Genomic DNA, 16,150 nt, shown 5'->3' on the forward strand with positions numbered 1-16,150 from the left:
GCTCCTTTTCAGGGGAGCGAGGGCCAGTCTGGAGCAACCAGACGAGCAGAGCAAATTCAAAGGTTCATCGGTACTGGGGCCGCTAGCCAACGGGCAAGCGACCGGACCAACGCGTCGAGCAGGAAAATGCAAAAGGGCCTCACGCAGCACTCAGTGAGTGTCGAGGGGAGAGCTTTGGTGCAAAAGCTGCTCGGGGCTGGGGCTTCTGAAACCCCAATGCACAGCCTCGGGAGATGCACGGTCAGCACGTTGTGGTTTTTCCAAGATGGCCGGCCCCACACTTCAGGTCACCTCCACGGGTCTCAGATTCGCTGGGACTGTGGATCGGGCTGTTGGAAGGCAGGAAAGCTGAGTCTTGTTGATCTATGTTGCTTGAGTTCTGGCAGGAACTGCAACAAAGCAAACGGTGAGGCACTGGATGGTGCCTGTTTGCACAGGGTGGTCACTCCTTGACCACAAGGGAGATTCTTCAGTCTTCTACGTCGAGTAGGATGTCGAAGGGTCCAGAGTTTCGTATCATAAGTTTCAGTCAGGATAATCTAATGTGCATTGGCACTGCTCCCACCTTTATTCCAAATCAGGGGGCTGGATTACCTGCTAGGTCCCTCCTATGAGTGGGACCCAGGAAGGGGGTGGTTACACCCCTTTCCCTTTGTCCAGTTTCGTGCCAGGACTGGGGCTGGGGTGCCCCAGAACCGGTTTGACTGGATTTTGCATGGGACACCTTGTGTGCCCCAGGCAATGTCTAGTTTCTTTCAACCCTCCCTGCTCCAATCCACTATCTCCGGTCTGGGGTGGTGTAGCACCTCCCTGTGACAGGAAACCCTTTGTCCAGGCCTCCCCTGCCAAGTTTTGGTCAGCAGCAGGAGGTCAGACTTGTGTCGGGGCAGCAGCATCCATTTTGTGATGCTGAGGCTCTGGTTAGGATTAAGCGCGTTTTAAGTGAAGTAACATGTCTTCTCCCTCTAGAAGGGTGGAATGCTACCCCTGTCATCAGAACTGGCAAGGGGGTAGTATTCCAAAGTGTATGAAACCAAACACGACATGTTTTGATAAAGCCAAACCAAAGTTAGCAATAACCGCGAGGATTATAATGCACTTAAGAGTATATGGTATGGCAATATCCTGGAACAGCAGTAAGGAAATGGTTCCGAACACTGCAGACAGGCTCAGCTCATGCTAGAGCACCATCTCACATAAAACCAAGCACTCTGCCTCCAGGATTGTTAAGGCCTGCCATAGGAGTGACTGATAGGTATATATGTGTCCAGATATAGGTTTAGATATAGGTATACTATATCTAAGCAAGGGGTGATTACACCACCTTGCCCCAGCTGAGTGATCAGCCAGTTGTGTCAATTTAAGAACCAGCCAGGGGTGGCAAAAGATATGCTGCAGCCCGTGGTAGGCCTTGGATGCACCTATGCCCTGAGCACCTATAGTGCATTGTATAGGGGCTGATAAGGTGTCCAGTACCAAATTGGTGATGTACCTATAGTACATGTATGTGAATTTAGAGAGAGAACAGCAGGCTGTGGGTCTGATTAGCAGGCCCACAGCCACATTAAGTCGAAAACCAGTGAAGCAAAAAGCAAAAATTGGGGTGACCATAGGATAGCAGACCCTACTCTCCTACAACGTTTTTGCTGATTAATTAATCATTGATGAATGTTCATTGAATCATTTATTTGTAACATTGTATGTGTTTATTTTTAGGTTCCTCTTAAGAACATGCTGCCAAACCTGAAAAGTACCCTATCAACGCTTCAAAACTGGAAAAGCGAGAAGGAAGCGACATCTGCTGAGTGGGAGGTGAGAGGATTCCGAGTGGTTATTGTTAAATAACTGCAGCGCCTTGCATTTAGGGCGGGTCTGTAAAATGCAATTATTAAAAAACAGCTCTGATCGGGAGCAGACATCTAACTGTGCAAACCAACTTTGATACCACATGTCTTTCTTTTAAGGCCCTCGCAAAGTTGACATAAAATCACCAGACAAATGCGTGTACCTTTCCACGGCTCAAAGTCAAGCAGCTTTTGTAACACAAGGCTTGCTCAAGAACCACTCTCAGACAGTACATGATGCGAGCTTCGCCACATGAGATTGGGCACACAATATGAGAAATAGCACATTCTACGTGCACGTCACTAGACCAGGTGTTTCAAAGTCTCTGCAGAAATTACCATTACTGGTACATTGCATTACCTTAGACTGTCCCAAAATGTCACTAAAAATATGTGGGTAGCAACAAGTCACAGCACCTCCGGCCAGGCAGGTATCACACAGTGTTGGCCTCTTGTGATTGGCCTAGTGTTCTATACTTGTGTAACTTGCTGAGGCTACTGATGGCCCGGAGCCGCCCCTCCGTCCAGGCAGGTATCACACAGTGTTGGCCTCTCCTGATTGGCCTAGTGTTCTATACTTGTGTAACTTGCTGAGGCTACTGATGGGCCGGAGCCGACCCCTCGGCCCAGGCAGGTATCGCACAGTGCTGGCCTCTTCTGATTGGTCTAGTGCTCTATACTTGTGTAACTTGCTGAGGCTACTGATGGGCCAGGGCCGCCCCCCGCCCATGCAGGTATCACACAGTGCTGGCCTCTTCTGATTGGCCTAGTGTTCTATACTTGTGTAACTTGCTGAGGCTACTGATGGCCCGGAGCCGCCCCTCCGTCCAGGCAGGTATCACACAGTGTTGGCCTCTCCTGATTGGCCTAGTGTTCTATACTTGTGTAACTTGCTGAGGCTACTGATGGCCCGGAGCCGCCCCCTCCGTCCAGGCAGGTATCACACAGTGTTGGCCTCTCCTGATTGGCCTAGTGCTCTATACTTGTGTAACTTGCTGAGGCTACTGATGGGCCGGAGCCGCCCCCTACGCCCAGGCAGGTATCACACAGTGCTGGCCTCTTCTGATTGGCCTAGTGTTCTATACTTGTGTAACTTGCTGAGGCTACTGATGGGCCAGAGCCGCCCCCTCCGCCCAGGCAGGTATCGCACAGTGCTGGCCTCTTCTGATTGGCCTAGTGCTCTATACTTGTGTAACTTGCTGAGGCTACTGATGGCCCGGAGCCGCCCCTCCGCCCAGGCAGGTATCGCACAGTGCTGGCCTCTTCTGATTGGCCTAGTGCTCTATACTTGTGTTACTTGCTGATGCTACTGATGGGCCGGAGCCGCCCCCTCCGCCCAGGCAGGTATCGCACAGTGTTGGCCTCTTCTGATTGGCCTAGTGTTCTATACTTGTGTAACTTGCTGAGGCTACTGATGGCCCGGAGCCGCCCCTCCGTCCAGGCAGGTATCACACAGTGTTGGCCTCTCCTGATTGGCCTAGTGTTCTATACTTGTGTAACTTGCTGAGGCTACTGATGGCCCGGAGCCGCCCCCTCCGTCCAGGCAGGTATCACACAGTGTTGGCCTCTCCTGATTGGCCTAGTGCTCTATACTTGTGTAACTTGCTGAGGCTACTGATGGGCCGGAGCCGCCCCCTCCGCCCAGGCAGGTATCACACAGTGTTGGCCTCTTCTGATTGGCCTAGTGTTCTATACTTGTGTAACTTGCTGAGGCTACTGATGGGCCGGAGCCGCCCCTCCGTCCAGGCAGGTATCACACAGTGTTGGCCTCTCCTGATTGGCCTAGTGTTCTATACTTGTGTAACTTGCTGAGGCTACTGATGGCCCGGAGCTGCCCCCTCCGTCCAGGCAGGTATCGCACAGTGTTGGCCTCTTCTGATTGGCCTAGTGTTCTATACTTGTGTAACTTGCTGAGGCTACTGATGGGCCGGAGCCGCCCCTCCGTCCAGGCAGGTATCACACAGTGTTGGCCTCTTGTGATTGGCCTAGTGTTCTATACTTGTGTAACTTGCTGAGGCTACTGATGGCCCGGAGCCGCCCCCTCCGTCCAGGCAGGTATCACACAGTGTTGGCCTCTTCTGATTGGCCTAGTGTTCTATACTTGTGTAACTTGCTGAGGCTACTGATGGGCCGGAGCCGCCACTCCGTCCAGGCAGGTATCACACAGTGTTGGCCTCTTCTGATTGGCCTAGTGTTCTATACTTGTGTAACTTGCTGAGGCTACTGATGGGCCGGAGCCGCCCCTCCGTCCAGGCAGGTATCGCACAGTGTTGGCCTCTTCTGAATGGCCTAGTGTTCTATACTTGTGTAACTTGCTGAGGCTACTGATGGGCCGGAGCCGCCCCCTCCGTCCAGGCAGGTATCACACAGTGTTGGCCTCTTCTGATTGGCCTAGTGTTCTATACTTGTGTAACTTGCTGAGGCTCCCGATGGGCCGGAGCCACCCCCTCCGCCCAGGCAGGTATCACACAGTGTTGGCCTCTTCTGATTGGCCTAGTGTTCTATACTTGTGTAACTTGCTGAGGCTACTGATGGCCCGGAGCCGCCCCTCCGCCCAGGCAGGTATCACACAGTGTTGGCCTCTTGTGATTGGCCTAGTGTTCTATACTTGTGTAACTTGCTGAGGCTACTGATGGCCCGGAGCCGCCCCCTCCGTCCAGGCAGGTATCACACAGTGTTGGCCTCTTCTGATTGGCCTAGTGTTCTATACTTGTGTAACTTGCTGAGGCTACTGATGGGCCGGAGCCGCCCCTCCGTCCAGGCAGGTATCACACAGTGTTGGCCTCTTCTGATTGGCCTAGTGTTCTATACTTGTGTAACTTGCTGAGGCTACTGATGGGCCGGAGCCGCCCCTCCGTCCAGGCAGGTATCGCACAGTGTTGGCCTCTTCTGAATGGCCTAGTGTTCTATACTTGTGTAACTTGCTGAGGCTACTGATGGGCCGGAGCCGCCCCTCCGTCCAGGCAGGTATCACACAGTGTTGGCCTCTTCTGATTGGCCTAGTGTTCTATACTTGTGTAACTTGCTGAGGCTCCCGATGGGCCGGAGCCACCCCCTCCGCCCAGGCAGGTATCACACAGTGTTGGCCTCTTCTGATTGGCCTAGTGTTCTATACTTGTGTAACTTGCTGAGGCTACTGATGGCCCGGAGCCGCCCCTCCGCCCAGGCAGGTATCACACAGTGTTGGCCTCTTGTGATTGGCCTAGTGTTCTATACTTGTGTAACTTGCTGAGGCTACTGATGGCCCGGAGCTGCCCCCTCCGTCCAGGCAGGTATCACACAGTGTTGGCCTCTTCTGATTGGCCTAGTGTTCTATACTTGTGTAACTTGCTGAGGCTACTGATGGCCCGGAGCCGCCCCCTCCGTCCAGGCAGGTATCGCACAGTGTTGGCCTCTTCTGATTGGCCTAGTGTTCTATACTTGTGTAACTTGCTGAGGCTACTGATGGGCCGGAGCCGCCCCCCCCCGACCAGGCAGGTATCACACAGTGTTGGCCTCTTCTGATTGGCCTAGTGTTCTATACTTGTGTAACTTGCTGAGGCTACTGATGGGCCTGAGCCGCCCCTCCGCCCAGGCAGGTATCACACAGTGCTAGCCTCTCCTGATTGGCCTAGTGCTCTATACTTGTGTAACTTGCTGAGGCTACTGATGGGCCGGAGCCGCCCCCCCCCCGCCCAGGCAGGTATCACACAGTGTTGGCCTCTTCTGATTGGCCTAGTGTTCTATACTTGTGTAACTTGCTGAGGCTACTGATGGGCCGGAGCCGCCCCCTCCGCCCAGGCAGGTATCACACAGTGTTGGCCTCTTGTGATTGGCCTAGTGTTCTATACTTGTGTAACTTGCTGAGGCTACTGATGGGCCGGAGCCGCCCCCTCCGCCCAGGCAGGTATCACACAGTGTTGGCCTCTTCTGATTGGCCTAGTGTTCTATACTTGTGTAACTTGCTGAGGCTACTGATGGGCCGGAGCCGCCCCTCCGTCCAGGCAGGTATCACACAGTGTTGGCCTCTTCTGATTGGCCTAGTGTTCTATACTTGTGTAACTTGCTGATGCTACTGATGGGCCGAAGCTGCCCCCTCCGCCCAGGCAGGTATCACACAGTGTTGGCCTCTTCTGATTGGCCTAGTGTTCTATACTTGTGTAACTTGCTGAGGCTACTGATGGGCCGGAGCCGCCCCCTCCGCCCAGGCAGGTATCACACAGTGTTGGCCTCTTCTGATTGGCCTAGTGTTCTATACTTGTGTAACTTGCTGAGGCTAGTGATGGGCCGGAATCGCCCCCTCCGCCCAGCAGGTATCACACAGTGTTGGCCTCTCCTGATTGGCCTAGTGTTCTATACTTGTGTAACTTGCTGAGGCTACTGATGGCCCGGAGCCGCCCCTCCGTCCAGGCAGGTATCACACAGTGTTGGCCTCTTCTGATTGGCCTAGTGCTCTATACTTGTGTAACTTGCTGAGGCTACTGATGGGCCGGAGCCGCCCCTCCGTCCAGGCAGGTATCACACAGTGTTGGCCTCTTGTGATTGGCCTAGTGTTCTATACTTCTGTAACTTGCTGAGGCTACTGATGGCCCGGAGCTGCCCCCTCCGTCCAGGCAGGTATCACACAGTGTTGGCCTCTTCTGATTGGCCTAGTGTTCTATACTTGTGTAACTTGCTGAGGCTACTGATGGGCCGGAGCCGCCCCTCCTCCCAGGCAGGTATCACACAGTGTTGGCCTCTTGTGATTGGCCTAGTGTTCTATACTTGTGTAACTTGCTGAGGCTACTGATGGCCCGGAGCCGCCCCCTCCGCCCAGGCAGGTATCACACAGTGTTGGCCTCTTCTGATTGGCCTAGTGTTCTATACTTGTGTAACTTGCTGAGGCTACTGATGGGCCGGAGCCGCCCCCTCCGTCCAGGCAGGTATCGCACAGTGTTGGCCTCTCCTGATTGGCCTAGTGTTCTATACTTGTGTAACTTGCTGAGGCTACTGATGGCCCGGAGCCGCCCCCTCCGCCCAGGCAGGTATCACACAGTGTTGGCCTCTCCTGATTGGCCTAGTGTTCTATACTTGTGTAACTTGCTGAGGCTACTGATGGGCTGGAGCCGCCCCCTCCGCCCAGACAGGTATCACACAGTGTTGGCCTCTTCTGATTGGCCTAGTGTTCTATACTTGTGTAACTTGCTGAGGCTACTGATGGGCCAGGGCCGCCCCCCGCCCATGCAGGTATCACACAGTGTTGGCCTCTTGTGATTGGCCTAGTGTTCTATACTTGTGTAACTTGCTGAGGCTACTGATGGGCCGGAGCCGCCCCCTCCGCCCAGGCAGGTATCGCACAGTGTTGGCCTCTTCTGATTGGCCTAGTGCTCTATACTTGTGTAACTTGCTGAGGCTACTGATGGGCCGGAGCCACCCCCTCCGCCCAGGCAGGTATCACACAGTGTTGGCCTCTTCTGATTGGCCTAGTGTTCTATACTTGTGTAACTTGCTGAGGCTACTGATGGGCCGGAGCCGCCCCCTCCGCCCAGACAGGTATCACACAGTGTTGGCCTCTTCTGATTGGCCTAGTGCTCTATACTTGTGTAACTTGCTGAGGCTACTGATGGGCCGGAGCCGCCCCTCCGTCCAGGCAGGTATCACACAGTGTTGGCCTCTTCTGATTGGCCTAGTGCTCTATACTTGTGTAACTTGCTGAGGCTACTGATGGGCCGGAGCCGCCCCCTCCGCCCAGACAGGTATCACACAGTGTTGGCCTCTTCTGATTGGCCTAGTGTTCTATACTTGTGTAACTTGCTGATGCTACTGATGGGCCGGAGCCGCCCCTCCGTCCAGGCAGGTATCACACAGTGTTGGCCTCTTGTGATTGGCCTAGTGTTCTATACTTGTGTAACTTTCTGAGGCTACTGATGGGCCGGAGCCGCCCCTCCGTCCAGGCAGGTATCACACAGTGTTGGCCTCTTCTGATTGGCCTAGTGTTCTATACTTGTGTAACTTGCTGAGGCTACTGATGGGCCGGAGCCGCCCCCTCCGCCCAGGCAGGTATCACACAGTGTTGGCCTCTCCTGATTGGCCTAGTGTTCTATACTTGTGTAACTTGCTGAGGCTACTGATGGGCCGGAGCCGCCCTCCGCCCAGGCAGGTATCACACAGTGTTGGCCTCTTCTGATTGGCCTAGTGTTCTATACTTGTGTAACTTGCTGAGGCTACTGATGAGCCCGAGCCACCCCCTCCACCCAGGCAGGTATCACACAGTGCTGGCCTCTCCTGATTGGCCTAGTGTTCTATACTTGTGTAACTTGCTGAGGCTACTGATGGGCCGGAGCCGCCCCCTCCGCCCAGGCAGGTATCACACAGTGTTGGCCTCTTGTGATTGGCCTAGTGCTCTATACTTGTGTAACTTGCTGAGGCTAATGATGGGCCGGAGCCGCCCCCCCCCGCAGAGGCAGGTATCACACAGTGTTGGTCTCTTCTGATTGGCCTAGTGTTCTATACTTGTGTAACTTGCTGAGGCTACTGATGGCCCGGAGCCGCCCCCTCCGCCCAGGCAGGTATCACACAGTGTTGGCCTCTCCTGATTGGCCTAGTGCTCTATACTTGTGTAACTTGCTGAGGCTACTGATGGGCCGGAGCCGCCCTCCGCCCAGGCAGGTATCACACAGTGTTGGCCTCTTCTGATTGGCCTAGTGCTCTATACTTGTGTAACTTGCTGAGGCTACTGATGGCCCGGAGCCGCCTTCCGTCCAGGCAGGTATCACACAGTGTTGGCCTCTTCTGATTGGCCTAGTGTTCTATACTTGTGTAACTTGCTGAGGCTACTGATGGCCCGGAGCCGCCCCCTCCGCCCAGGCAGGTATCACACAGTGTTGGCCTCTCCTGATTGGCCTAGTGTTCTATACTTGTGTAACTTGCTGAGGCTACTGATGGCCCGGAGCCGCCTTCCGTCCAGGCAGGTATCACACAGTGTTGGCCTCTTCTGATTGGCCTAGTGTTCTATACTTGTGTAACTTGCTGAGGCTACTGATGGCCCGGAGCCGCCCCCTCTGCCCAGGCAGGTATCACACAGTGTTGGCCTCTCCTGATTGGCCTAGTGCTCTATACTTGTGTAACTTGCTGAGGCTACTGATGGGCCGGAGCCGCCCTCCGCCCAGGCAGGTATCGCACAGTGTTGGCCTCTTGTGATTGGCCTAGTGTTCTATACTTGTGTACCTTGCTGAGGCTACTGATGGGCCGGAGCCGCCCCCTCCGCCCAGGCAGGTATCGCACAGTGTTGGCCTCTCCTGATTGGTCTAGTGTTCTATACTTGTGTAACTTGCTGAGGCTACTGATGGGCCGGAGGCGCCCCTCCGCCCAGGCAGGTATCACACAGTGTTGGCCTCTCCTGATTGGTCTAGTGCTCTATACTTGTGTAACTTGCTGAGGCTACTGATGGCCCGGAGCCGCCTTCCGTCCAGGCAGGTATCACACAGTGTTGGCCTCTTCTGATTGGCCTAGTGTTCTATACTTGTGTAACTTGCTGAGGCTACTGATGGCCCGGAGCCGCCCCCTCCGCCCAGGCAGGTATCACACAGTGTTGGCCTCTCCTGATTGGTCTAGTGCTCCATACTTGTGTAACTTGCTGAGGCTACTGATGGGCCGGAGCCGCCCCTCCGTCCAGGCAGGTATCGCACAGTGTTGGCCTCTTGTGATTGGCCTAGTGTTCTATACTTGTGTAACTTGCTGAGGCTACTGATGGCCCGGAGCCGCCCCCTCCGTCCAGGCAGGTATCACACAGTGTTGGCCTCTCCTGATTGGCCTAGTGTTCTATACTTGTGTAACTTGCTGAGGCTACTGATGGGCCGGAGCCGCCCCTCCGCCCAGGCAGGTATCACACAGTGTTGGCCTCTTCTGATTGGCCTAGTGTTCTATACTTGTGTAACTTGCTGAGGCTACTGAATGGCCGGAGCCGCCCCTCCGTCCAGGCAGGTATCACACAGTGTTGGCCTCTTCTGATTGGCCTAGTGTTCTATACTTGTGTAACTTGCTGAGGCTACTGATGGGCCGGAGCCGCCCCCCCGCCCCCCGCCCAGGCAGGTATCACACAGTGTTGGCCTCTTGTGATTGGCCTAGTGTTCTATACTTGTGTAACTTGCTGAGGCTACTGATGGGCCGGAGCCGCCCCCTCCGCCCAGGCAGGTATCGCACAGTGTTGGCCTCTTCTGATTGGCCTAGTGCTCTATACTTGTGTAACTTGCTGAGGCTACTGATGGGCCGGAGCCGCCCCCTCCGCCCAGGCAGGTATCACACAGTGTTGGCCTCTTCTGATTGGCCTAGTGTTCTATACTTGTGTAACTTGCTGAGGCTACTGATGGGCCGGAGCCGCCCCCTCCGCCCAGACAGGTATCACACAGTGTTGGCCTCTTCTGATTGGCCTAGTGCTCTATACTTGTGTAACTTGCTGAGGCTACTGATGGGCCGGAGCCGCCCCTCCGTCCAGGCAGGTATCACACAGTGTTGGCCTCTTCTGATTGGCCTAGTGCTCTATACTTGTGTAACTTGCTGAGGCTACTGATGGGCCGGAGCCGCCCCCTCCGCCCAGACAGGTATCACACAGTGTTGGCCTCTTCTGATTGGCCTAGTGTTCTATACTTGTGTAACTTGCTGATGCTACTGATGGGCCGGAGCCGCCCCTCCGTCCAGGCAGGTATCACACAGTGTTGGCCTCTTGTGATTGGCCTAGTGTTCTATACTTGTGTAACTTGCTGAGGCTACTGATGGGCCGGAGCCGCCCCTCCGTCCAGGCAGGTATCACACAGTGTTGGCCTCTTCTGATTGGCCTAGTGTTCTATACTTGTGTAACTTGCTGAGGCTACTGATGGGCCGGAGCCGCCCCCTCCGCCCAGGCAGGTATCACACAGTGTTGGCCTCTCCTGATTGGCCTAGTGTTCTATACTTGTGTAACTTGCTGAGGCTACTGATGGGCCGGAGCCGCCCTCCGCCCAGGCAGGTATCACACAGTGTTGGCCTCTTCTGATTGGCCTAGTGTTCTATACTTGTGTAACTTGCTGAGGCTACTGATGAGCCCGAGCCACCCCCTCCACCCAGGCAGGTATCACACAGTGCTGGCCTCTCCTGATTGGCCTAGTGTTCTATACTTGTGTAACTTGCTGAGGCTACTGATGGGCCGGAGCCGCCCCCTCCGCCCAGGCAGGTATCACACAGTGTTGGCCTCTTGTGATTGGCCTAGTGCTCTATACTTGTGTAACTTGCTGAGGCTAATGATGGGCCGGAGCCGCCCCCCCCCGCAGAGGCAGGTATCACACAGTGTTGGTCTCTTCTGATTGGCCTAGTGTTCTATACTTGTGTAACTTGCTGAGGCTACTGATGGCCCGGAGCCGCCCCCTCCGCCCAGGCAGGTATCACACAGTGTTGGCCTCTCCTGATTGGCCTAGTGCTCTATACTTGTGTAACTTGCTGAGGCTACTGATGGGCCGGAGCCGCCCTCCGCCCAGGCAGGTATCACACAGTGTTGGCCTCTTCTGATTGGCCTAGTGCTCTATACTTGTGTAACTTGCTGAGGCTACTGATGGCCCGGAGCCGCCTTCCGTCCAGGCAGGTATCACACAGTGTTGGCCTCTTCTGATTGGCCTAGTGTTCTATACTTGTGTAACTTGCTGAGGCTACTGATGGCCCGGAGCCGCCCCCTCCGCCCAGGCAGGTATCACACAGTGTTGGCCTCTCCTGATTGGCCTAGTGTTCTATACTTGTGTAACTTGCTGAGGCTACTGATGGCCCGGAGCCGCCTTCCGTCCAGGCAGGTATCACACAGTGTTGGCCTCTTCTGATTGGCCTAGTGTTCTATACTTGTGTAACTTGCTGAGGCTACTGATGGCCCGGAGCCGCCCCCTCTGCCCAGGCAGGTATCACACAGTGTTGGCCTCTCCTGATTGGCCTAGTGCTCTATACTTGTGTAACTTGCTGAGGCTACTGATGGGCCGGAGCCGCCCTCCGCCCAGGCAGGTATCGCACAGTGTTGGCCTCTTGTGATTGGCCTAGTGTTCTATACTTGTGTACCTTGCTGAGGCTACTGATGGGCCGGAGCCGCCCCCTCCGCCCAGGCAGGTATCGCACAGTGTTGGCCTCTCCTGATTGGTCTAGTGTTCTATACTTGTGTAACTTGCTGAGGCTACTGATGGGCCGGAGGCGCCCCTCCGCCCAGGCAGGTATGACACAGTGTTGGCCTCTCCTGATTGGTCTAGTGCTCTATACTTGTGTAACTTGCTGAGGCTACTGATGGCCCGGAGCCGCCTTCCGTCCAGGCAGGTATCACACAGTGTTGGCCTCTTCTGATTGGCCTAGTGTTCTATACTTGTGTAACTTGCTGAGGCTACTGATGGCCCGGAGCCGCCCCCTCCGCCCAGGCAGGTATCACACAGTGTTGGCCTCTCCTGATTGGTCTAGTGCTCCATACTTGTGTAACTTGCTGAGGCTACTGATGGGCCGGAGCCGCCCCTCCGTCCAGGCAGGTATCGCACAGTGTTGGCCTCTTGTGATTGGCCTAGTGTTCTATACTTGTGTAACTTGCTGAGGCTACTGATGGCCCGGAGCCGCCCCCTCCGTCCAGGCAGGTATCACACAGTGTTGGCCTCTCCTGATTGGCCTAGTGTTCTATACTTGTGTAACTTGCTGAGGCTACTGATGGCCCGGAGCCGCCCCTCCGCCCAGGCAGGTAACACACAGTGTTGGCCTCTTGTGATTGGCCTAGTGTTCTATACTTGTGTAACTTGCTGAGGCTACTGATGGGCCGGAGCCGCCCCTCCGCCCAGGCAGGTATCACACAGTGTTGGCCTCTTCTGATTGGCCTAGTGTTCTATACTTGTGTAACTTGCTGAGGCTACTGAATGGCCGGAGCCGCCCCTCCGTCCAGGCAGGTATCACACAGTGTTGGCCTCTTCTGATTGGCCTAGTGTTCTATACTTGTGTAACTTGCTGAGGCTACTGATGGGCCGGAGCCGCCCCCCCGCCCCCCGCCCAGGCAGGTATCACACAGTGTTGGCCTCTTGTGATTGGCCTAGTGTTCTATACTTGTGTAACTTGCTGAGGCTACTGATGGGCCGGAGCCGCCCCCTCCGCCCAGGCAGGTATCACACAGTGTTGGCCTCTTCTGATTGGCCTAGTGTTCTATACTTGTGTAACTTGCTGAGGCTACTGATGGGCCGGAGCCGCCCCCTCCGCCCAGGCAGGTATCACACAGTGTTGGCCTCTTCTGATTGGCCTAGTGTTCTATACTTGTGTAACCTGCTGAGGCTACTGATGGGCCGGAGCCGCCCCCTCCGCCCAGGCAGGTATCACACAGTGTTGGCCTCTTGTGATTGGCCTAGTGTTCTATACTTGTGTAACTTGCTGAGGCTACTGATGGGCCGGAGCCGCCCCCTCCGCCCAGGCAGGTATCACACAGTGTTGGCCTCTTCTGATTGGCCTAGTGTTCTATACTTGTGTAACTTGCTGAGGCTACTGATGGGCCGGAGGCGCCCCTCCGTCCAGGCAGGTATCACACAGTGTTGGCCTCTCCTGATTGGTTTAGTGTTCTATACTTGTGTAACTTGCTGAGGCTACTGATGGCCCGGAGCCGCCCCCTCCGCCCAGGCAGGTATCACACAGTGTTGGCCTCTCCTGATTGGCCTAGTGTTCTATTCTTGTGTAACTTGCTGAGGCTACTGATGGGCCGGAGCCGACCCCTCCGCCCAGGCAGGTATCACACAGTGTTGGCCTCTTCTGATTGGCCTAGTGTTCTATACTTGTGTAACTTGCTGAGGCTACTGATGGGCCGGAGCCGCCCCCTCCGTCCAGGCAGGTATCGCACAGTGTTGGCCTCTCCTGATTGGCCTAGAGTTCTATACTTGTGTAACTTGCTGAGGCTACAGATGGGCCGGAGGCGCCCCTCCGCCCAGGCAGGTATCACACAGTGTTGGCCTCTCCTGATTGGTCTAGTGCTCCATACTTGTGTAACTTGCTGAGGCTACTGATGGGCCGGAGCCGCCCCTCCGTCCAGGCAGGTATCGCACAGTGTTGGCCTCTTGTGATTGGCCTAGTGTTCTATACTTGTGTAACTTGCTGAGGCTACTGATGGCCCGGAGCCGCCCCCTCCGTCCAGGCAGGTATCACACAGTGTTGGCCTCTCCTGATTGGCCTAGTGTTCTATACTTGTGTAACTTGCTGAGGCTACTGATGGCCCGGAGCCGCCCCTCCGCCCAGGCAGGTAACACACAGTGTTGGCCTCTTGTGATTGGCCTAGTGTTCTATACTTGTGTAACTTGCTGAGGCTACTGATGGGCCGGAGCCGCCCCTCCGCCCAGGCAGGTATCACACAGTGTTGGCCTCTTCTGATTGGCCTAGTGTTCTATACTTGTGTAACTTGCTGAGGCTACTGAATGGCCGGAGCCGCCCCTCCGTCCAGGCAGGTATCACACAGTGTTGGCCTCTTCTGATTGGCCTAGTGTTCTATACTTGTGTAACTTGCTGAGGCTACTGATGGGCCGGAGCCGCCCCCCCGCCCCCCGCCCAGGCAGGTATCACACAGTGTTGGCCTCTTGTGATTGGCCTAGTGTTCTATACTTGTGTAACTTGCTGGGGCTACTGATGGGCCGGAGCCGCCCCCTCCGCCCTGGCAGGTATCACACAGTGTTGGCCTCTTCTGATTGGCCTAGTGTTCTATACTTGTGTAACTTGCTGAGGCTACTGATGGGCCGGAGCCGCCCCCTCCGCCCAGGCAGGTATCACACAGTGTTGGCCTCTTCTGATTGGCCTAGTGTTCTATACTTGTGTAACCTGCTGAGGCTACTGATGGGCCGGAGCCGCCCCCTCCGCCCAGGCAGGTATCACACAGTGTTGGCCTCTTGTGATTGGCCTAGTGTTCTATACTTGTGTAACTTGCTGAGGCTACTGATGGGCCGGAGCCGCCCCCTCCGCCCAGGCAGGTATCACACAGTGTTGGCCTCTTCTGATTGGCCTAGTGTTCTATACTTGTGTAACTTGCTGAGGCTACTGATGGGCCGGAATCGCCCCCTCCGCCCAGGCAGGTATCACACAGTGTTGGCCTCTTCTGATTGGCCTAGTGCTCTATACTTGTGTAACTTGCTGAGGCTACTGATGGCCCGGAGCCGCCCCCTCCGCCCAGGCAGGTATCACACAGTGTTGGCCTCTTCTGATTGGCCTAGTGTTCTATACTTGTGTAACTTGCTGAGGCTACTGATGGGCCGGAGCCGCCCCTCCGTCCAGGCAGGTATCACACAGTGTTGGCCTCTCCTGATTGGCCTAGTGCTCTATACTTGTGTAACTTGCTGATGCTACTGATGGGCCGGAGCCGTCCCCTCCGTCCAGGCAGGTATCACACAGTGTTGGCCTCTTCTGATTGGCCTAGTGCTCTATACTTGTGTAACTTGCTGAGGCTACTGATGGGCCGGAGCCGCCCCTCCGTCCAGGCAGGTATCACACAGTGTTGGCCTCTTCTGATTGGCCTAGTGCTCTATACTTGTGTAACTTGCTGAGGCTACTGATGGGCCGGAGCCGCCCCTCCGTCCAGGCACAGGTATCACACAGTGTTGGCCTCTCCTGATTGGCCTAGTGTTCTATACTTGTGTAACTTGCTGAGGCTACTGATGGCCCGGAGCCGCCCCCTCCGCCCAGGCAGGTATCACACAGTGTTGGCCTCTCCTGATTGGCCTAGTGCTCTATACTTGTGTAACTTGCTGAGGCTACTGATGGCCCGGAGCCGCCCCCCCCGCCCAGGCAATTATCACACAGTGTTGGCCTCTTCTGATTGGCCTAGTGTTCTATACTTGTGTAACTTGCTGAGGCTACTGATGGGCCGGAGGCGCCCCTCCGTCCAGGCAGGTATCACACAGTGTTGGCCTCTTCTGATTGGCCTAGTGTTCTATACTTGTGTAACTTGCTGAGGCTACTGATGGCCCGGAGCCGCCCCCTCCGTCCAGGCAGGTATCACACAGTGTTGGCCTCTCCTGATTGGCCTAGTGTTCTATACTTGTGTAACTTGCTGAGGCTACTGATGGCCCGGAGCCGCCCCCTCCGTCCAGGCAGGTATCACACAGTGTTGGCCTCTCCTGATTGGCCTAGTGTTCTATACTTGTGTAACTTGCTGAGGCTACTGATGGGCCGGAGCCGCCCCCTCCGTCCAGGCAGGTATCGCACAGTGTTGGCCTCTCCTGATTGGCCTAGTGCTCTATACTTGTGTAACTTGCTGAGGCTACTGATGGGCCGGAGCCGCCCCCTCCGTCCAGGCAGATATCACACAGTGTTGGCCTCTTCTGATTGGCCTAGTGTTCTATACTTGT

General features: G+C 55.5%; 1 protein-coding gene across 1 annotated transcript in view; it reads left to right on the top strand.

Moving 5' to 3' along the window:
* Nucleotides 1–16,150, top strand: part of LOC144807992 (E3 ubiquitin-protein ligase TRIM11-like) — a 229,913-nt gene that overhangs the window by 75,107 nt on the left and 138,656 nt on the right. The window contains exon 2 of the mRNA XM_078673566.1: nt 1,717–1,812. Coding sequence (XP_078529692.1) covers nt 1,717–1,812 — 96 coding nt within the window. The remainder of the gene's footprint in view (nt 1–1,716; nt 1,813–16,150) is intronic.

Source organism: Lissotriton helveticus, chromosome 1_2, assembly GCF_964261635.1.
Source record: "Lissotriton helveticus chromosome 1_2, aLisHel1.1, whole genome shotgun sequence".
Taxonomy (NCBI): Eukaryota; Metazoa; Chordata; class Amphibia; order Caudata; family Salamandridae; genus Lissotriton; species Lissotriton helveticus.